Genomic DNA, 7,608 nt, shown 5'->3' on the forward strand with positions numbered 1-7,608 from the left:
TCTCTCTAAAATTCATCATATTCAATTACTAGGTCTGAGGGCAACCCAAAATGACATTCAAGTATATATTAATTTAGTTATTAGCTTAGACACCTAATCCAACAGTGTCTACATGATTTTCATGAAATTCCATGTGGGTTTCTATTAGGTTGAACCAATTATCTATCAATTAGATCGATCTTCTATTATTAGAGTTGTCATACGTGCTTCTCTGATGAGGTCCATTGTGTTTACAAGTTCTCGTATATCTTCAAACATTGTAATAAAGAGCATTTGCATATTATACAATGTTAGTTTTCTCCGCTCCTCCGCTATAGAAGGCGGTAATGAGATTTCCAGTATCACCATTCGTTGTTTCACATATTGATAATCACGAATGAACTCTAATGTAGTCGTATCAACAAGACGTCATTGCTCTTCTTCAAGACGTAGTATATCATATTTTACTGGAATTTCATTCTTATTGATCGAGGCACTAGATATCGAATACTGTAATTTTTATAATATATTAACATACACATTAAAAACAAAGACTTGCATAAACGTATCCAACAATAAAATCAACTTGCTGAAACATAACCATAAAAATATAATGAGATTGCAACTAGTCTATAATAACATATTAATCTGAACTTGCTGTAATCCCATCTTTCGGAATTCATTTGCTTTCAATTTAAGTTTTAACATCCTTTTTGATTTCTTTCTTAATTTTATAGGTGCCTTTTTTTTTTGGTTTATTTCTAAATCAACATCCTGGTTTGTTATCTACAAAAACAAAATTCCAACAACATTTTAATACATATTACCATAAAACCAACCATTTTAATAAAATTTTAATCATTTTTACTTTTATTAGGTCTAATTTTGAAAGCTTCAATAAAACTTTTTTGTCCGTAAAGCTCACTTTGTTTAAAAACATCAATTCAAACTCGTCTTTGGATTAATAGGGGTTATTAAACAATGTCAGGAACCAAAAAAAATTAATAATCAATTATCATTCTGGCTTCTCATTCTGGACCAAATTCTTAATATCTCGGATCATTTCGGACCAAGATCTTCGTATTCTGGACATATAGAACCTTTCTAGATTCCCTAGAAAACATAGTTTCGGACTAAAAAGCAGTCCTAATCACATTATACTTAGAAGCACCTCATACATGTACAACAAAAAATACAAATATTGGATATTTCGAACTCGTTCTTTGTATTCTAGAGTGTTCATCGCATTCCAGAATAAGTCTATTTATTTTAAAACTCAAATGCAAGTAATTTAAAAAGTAGAACTCACTTGATTTGATGAATCCATACTAAACCTAGATCCGAAATGCATATAAAATGAACTTCGAAATTGAAGAATCTAGAACACGTATTTTGGATTTTTGTGTATATGACCCATATATATAGTATTGGGCTACAATATTGAATTTGGGTCATATATTTGGTCATTTTGCAATATATATATATATATATATATATATATATATATATATATATATATATATATATATATATATATATATATATAGTTTCAGGTTCATTTGAGACCATGCTAATTTTGTAAGACCGTAAGATCAAATCTAAAAATAATTTTAAAATGCAAAATAAATAGAAAAATCCAAAAATTCTTTTTTTAAATATTATTTTCGGAACTTGAATTAACTAAAAAAAACTTTAAAAAATTAAAAAAAACAAAAAAAATCCTGTATTTTTTTTGAAAAATACATGAAATATTCTAAATAGAATATTACACTGATATATTCTAAAAAAAAATTTTAAAATGCAAAATAAATGGAAAAATCAAAAAAAAAAAAATTTTAAATATTATTTTCGGAACTTGAATTAACTAAAAAAAATTATAAAAAAAAAAAAAAAAAAAAACGTCTCACGGTCTCACAAAATTAAATCGTCTCACATGAACCTAACCCTATATATATATATATATATATATATATATATATATATATATATATATATATATATATATATATATATATAAGTGATTAGTTTGCCCTTATCCCCATCTCTTAGTAGTTTTCTATACATAATTTCATTAAATATAATTGCTAGCGAACAGTTAGTTTAGTATATATAGTTGATCAATAGTTTGATACCAATAATGATGGTTCATACGACAAAGATAAAAGAAATTTTTATTGCTTTAAAAACTCATTTCATTGATATCTTCTACTAAAAACTAACAAAATAACAACGTAAATATTGCACTTTTATATATCACAAAAAGGCTATTAAGTATTAACAATGGAAAATTACCGGCCAAATCAAACTAGGGAAATTTAATAAATGTTTTATATATATATATATATATATATATATATATATATATATATATATATATATATATATATATATATATATATATATATATATATATATATATAAAGTCGACAAGTATACAGACAAAGAGGTTGATGGAAGTAGATGGATAATTTCTAGGGTTGACTAATGGAGTCATTGCCATCAAAAGAAACTACATACCAAACAAATGGTTTTGATTTTTACAAGAAAATATAGACCATACAGTAAAATACGAAGGCATTTAACAGATAGATTTTTTCTAAACACAGATAATTACTTTTGTAATGCATAAGACAAAGTCTTCCGTATACAACTTGGATGCTGTTTTTATTTCTTTTTTTGAATAAAAATTAATAAGATTAAAAATTAAACAGATCGATTTTTTCTAAACATAGAAAATTTCATATACCCTTCTTCACTCAAAATATTATTAGTATTTTACGATTTATTTCTCACATAGACCTAATAAATTAACATGTGATTTACCATGTCCTTAAATACTAGCTGTTTAGTGTTTACCTATTTGTTCTTCTTTCCTCCCAACTTCTTGCAATATATATATATATATATATATATATATATATATATTGCAAGAAGTTGGGAGGAAAGAAGAACAAATAGGTAAACACTAAACAGCTAGTATTTAAGGAATATATATATATATATATATATATATATATATATATATATATATATATATATATATATATATATATATATATATTGTGAAATTCTTTGCCAATATAAAAATAAATTTGTCATGACTTATTATTTTACGTACAACATTTCATTTAGACAACTTCATAATCCTTTCAATCATTTTATCCATACAAGACTTAACAAAGAAAAAAAAACAACCCCTAGATCACAATGGTAGATTATACCATAAAAAGAATTGTGATTTTATATAACATAACACAAGTTAAGCGGCTAAAATGAATAAAATATGGTAATTATCCATTTTATTTGAAAATTTTGAAACTTGAAACACCATGGTTTTTCTCAAACTTCAATTGGTTCAACAATTATTCACCAGAAACATGAACCATAAACACAATCACTCTTGACTTGAGAAAGTTGAAACACCTTTTTCCAGTGTAAAAATTGTCGCAAAATGCATGACATTTCTTCCCCCAAACCCACAACAAACTTGTGAAACAACATTCCACCCAAATGATTCACCAGAAATCGGGTTTCAAACACATCAATAAAATGTCAAAAGTCTAAACTAAATTCATAATAATGTCTCAAAATCGCTAGAAAAATGGACTTTTTTTCCCCACAAATCCAAGAAAATAAACAAGAATTCAATTACCTTCTTTACTTCCTACATTACCACTGCCTACTGCCTAGTTCTTCCATTAAAACTATTAGCTCTTGTCCTGTCTTCAAGACCTCACTGCAATAACCCCAAAAAGATATTATTTTCAGAATGTATATTAAATCTTTAATGTGTAAAATATAGAAATAAATAAATAAATAAACTTTTTTTTTTGAAAGAGAAATAAATAAATAAACTTGTGTTTCACTTTTTTTTTTTTCAATTTCGCCATCTATTATAAATACTTTTTTACCACAAACTAGTTTTAATGTAATACGTAACGACTTATACCATTATACTTTTTTGAGACATCTACAAAAATGATCCCTGTCTTTGTGATTTGTTCTCTGTATAGTCCAAAATTGAAACATTTTTCAAGTTTGGTCCTTGTTTCGAGGATTCATATCAAATTTGGCCCCTCGAACCTTCAAATAAGGATGGAATCAATATGAAAAGAAAAAATAAATTAAAAAAGACACAAAACTTTGTAATAAGGACCAAAACTAAAAAAATGTTTCAGTTTTGGACCAGTCAGAAAACACAGGGACCATTTTTTAACTTACTCAACTTCTTTTTTACCCTTTAAAAAAAGTACGTTTTCTTTTTCAATGTAGTTTCAACATTTTTATCAATCTAGCCCCTAGACTATAACTTTTTATCATTTAGCCACAAAAACATCATTATAACAAATCATTTCAACTTCTTTTTTACCCTTTAAAAAAGTACTTTTTCTTTTTCAATGTAGTTTCAACATCTTTATCAATCTAGCCCCTAAACTATAACTTTTTATCATTTAGCCACAAAAACATCATTATAACAAATCGATTCAACTTCTTTTTTACCCTTTAAAAAAGTACTTTTCTTGTTTCAATGTAGTTTCAACATCTTTATCAATCTAGACCCTAAACTATAACTTTTTATCATTTAGCCACAAAACTATACATTAATCAATAACAAAGGTACAACATATCAATGCATAATACCTGAAGGGTTAGCAAGATTCTGTACAACTCTTAATATGGGTAAAAGCTAAGAAGTCATTCGAGTAGATTTTTGTTGTTTTGACTTTTTTGACCATGGACCCGCTTCATCTGAAGAGCTTTCAACCGGACCATTCTGAAGGACCACTGAACCATCAGAGACATTTGGAGCCGCCGCCACGTCACCAGACCAGCTCTCTGACAACTGCTGTTCGGTCAAAATCGGTTGACCAAAAAGCACAAAAATTGGTTTCTTCTTATTCTTACTGTTATCCTTTTCATCATTCATCGTGAATGTATTCCCCATTGTTAGCAAGCAAGAAATGTTTTCATCGGTTTCTTTAATTGTTTGACTTGTTGACTTGAATCTCGTTAAAGGGTTCGCGATTTCAATTGGGAAAGGTTTCAAATGGTTATTTTGTCCAAATTGGGAATTGTTCTGCCTGGCTCCCTGGATGCTTGTCGGGTGGTGGTGGTGGTTGGCGGTGGTTGGTGGCGGGAGATCGGGTGGTTGGAGGATTCGGAGTTTTTTTCGTGGTGGTGAAAATGGTGAAAGATGGATTGAAGATACGAGTTCAACTGACCATGGGTTGACTCGTTTCACATGTTGTAGTAAATCAGGTTCATCCCATGATACCTTCAATTTTATAAAGAAAATTTAAAATAAATAACATTAAATCCTCATAGCAGAAGGGTTGTTATAATTAATACCTGAAGAAGCCTCCAAGGAGAATTAGGGGAAAGTTGTTGATCGTTGATGTGAATAGACGAAATTGTCCCCATGAACCAACTTATCCTTGAGGAATCCTCAGTTTCAAAAGCCATCTTGAATCTCATTCCTGGACACCATTGAATCCTCATTGCAGCCATGACAGTTGAAGCTTTCACACAGAACTCCGGTGTACTTGCACGCGGGTAGTAAAAAACCTCAAACGGTTGACCATTTGCTGCCATTTTCACAGCTTCAAAGACAGATTCACCATTGAATTTCTCAATAGGGTTTCGGAAAAACTTGTCGTTGTTCTCATTGATTCCTCTTTTTGCCCTTCGAATCCCAACACAGAGATCGTTATTATCAGATTTAAGAAATACGATTGAATCACCAGCTATGAGCTTCTTGTGGTTCACGAAATTGCTCCAACCTGTGGTTAAAAGATGGCGACGTGGGGTGCCTCTGTAAATATGTCTGAATTTCCAAATTTGCCCATGAACATCCTTGGCTAAGATGTTTTGAACAGGTGGATCTGCGGTGTAATCGAGTTTAGGGAAAATGGTTTCTGCACAGTACCTCGGGACTGAGAATCCACCACCATTGTTAGCGTCTGATTGAGTTAATGTCTTTGCGAATGATGTTGGGTTTTCCTGATTTTGGTTGTTTTGATCGAACCCTAGAATCCCATTATCATCAGAATCAAAATCGTTGAGGTTTCTCAAGGGGAGAAGACCGATTTTAGCATAAACCTCATCGGTGTCGGGATCTGCCATGAACGTCACTTTGGAAACTTGACACAGAATGTAAGGTGGAATTCGAGAGAAATCCCCAAAATTCACGTTTCCCGATGCAGCATGTTCGGCGTGGCCTTGAGGGAAGTAGAACACCTTGGAGTTTAATGGCGGCAATTGTACCATACCACCAGCACATGCGTGCCATAACTGAGAATCCAAGCATTTGCCGACTTCATTAATGGAAGTGTTCACGGAATTCATTACACTGATCATCGTGAAATCGGAATCCGAATCCTTAATCTACAACACGAAGCACCACTGTAAAACCACAATAAAAAAACCGTGTAAGTTTATGTGAAATCAACAATTCGCAAAGCACAAAGTGTAAATTTCAATAGGAACTTGAGAATTCCCAAAACCAATACTAACTCCTGATCTAATTATCTATTACAATATAGTTTTGATTTTTTACAGTGGGTTTCAAGTTCAGTTTCCGTAAAATAATGGATACCCCGATTTATTAGCAACAGGACACAACAGAAAACAACAAAACCCGCTGTTTGGTTGCCATAGTAGACAACAGAAACTTGATAAATCCCAAAATTAAATGAACAAAACAAAAAACGATCCTATCGTCTGATCTATAACAACAAAACTTGTGAGTGGGTTGAAGCTTATTCCCCATGAAAAACATCGTCAACCCCAATTGCAATTCCAATTCCAATTCCATGGCAATCTAACAAAAGAGGAAACATACCTAGAAGCATGAAGAATGGATGCAGTCGAATCTACAGATTCATAACTCTTTTTCTCCTTTTGCGATGAAAAACTCTGAGTTGAAATTGAATTTGGTTGGAGAGAAGGGAGTGAGATGTGAATGGGTGAAGAGTGTGGAGTGAATTTAAGCGAAAACAGAGAGAGACGGAGACAGAAAGGGTCACCTCACGCTTCTTTGCCGACCGGACGGTGGCTTACAACAGACAAATATGGATTCTGGTTTATACATATATACATATAGATAGAATATGTGTATGCATATAGAGAGAGAGAAACAAGAGAGAGAGAGAGAGAGAGAGAGAGAGATGACTTCAAATACCAGACCTCCAAGCATTTCGCTGCGTGCTCTGCCCTCTACATCGTTTTGAATATTATTGTTTTATTATATTAATCAAAATTAAATTGTATAAATATCCGATTTCTTTTCTTTTTTTCCCAAAATTATATGCATATATATTATAAAAAAATTAAAACTAACCGAAAAGCCTTTTTTTTTTCGATTTTAATAATTTATTATTAAATTATATATATATATATATATATATATATATATATATATATATATATATATATACTAGCCGTTACCCGCGCACAGCGGCGGGGACAAATAGCTTCTTTCAACGATAGTTTTTAAAGAAAAATGTTATGTTCCAAAAGAAAGTTCATGTCGTGGGTGAGAGGAAGGGCGGTAGTCGTGATAGTGGTTGGTTGAAGGCGGAAGGAGGCCGAGCGGCTGTAGTGGTGGTGGTTATACTATCTTGGTTACTG

The 7,608-nt window shown here is 31.1% G+C and overlaps 1 protein-coding gene across 1 annotated transcript; it reads right to left on the bottom strand.

Moving 5' to 3' along the window:
- Positions 1-3,379: 3,379 nt before the first annotated feature.
- LOC145015149 (auxin response factor 10-like) lies at positions 3,380-7,184 on the bottom strand. The gene is made up of 4 exons (XM_078973594.1): positions 6,821-7,184; positions 5,329-6,381; positions 4,621-5,254; positions 3,380-3,715 (listed from the first exon to the last, which is right to left on the bottom strand). The coding sequence occupies exons 2-3, from the start codon at positions 6,334-6,336 to the stop codon at positions 4,667-4,669; spliced, it is 1,596 nt and encodes a 531-aa protein (XP_078829720.1). The 5' UTR covers positions 6,337-6,381; positions 6,821-7,184; the 3' UTR covers positions 3,380-3,715; positions 4,621-4,666.
- Between the last annotated feature and the right edge of the window lie 424 nt (positions 7,185-7,608).

Source organism: Lactuca saligna, chromosome 9 (assembly GCF_052625555.1).
Source record: "Lactuca saligna cultivar CGN05327 chromosome 9, ASM5262555v1, whole genome shotgun sequence".
Classification (NCBI taxonomy): domain Eukaryota; kingdom Viridiplantae; phylum Streptophyta; class Magnoliopsida; order Asterales; family Asteraceae; genus Lactuca; species Lactuca saligna.

Coding starts and splice junctions, on each gene's coding strand:
- LOC145015149 (XM_078973594.1), bottom strand. CDS start 6,336: ATGATCAGTGTAATGAATTCCGTGAACACTTCCATTAATGAAGTCGGC. Junction 5,255..5,328: donor CTCCTTGGAGGCTTCTTCAG/GTATTAATTATA, acceptor ATAAAATTGAAG/GTATCATGGGATGAACCTGA.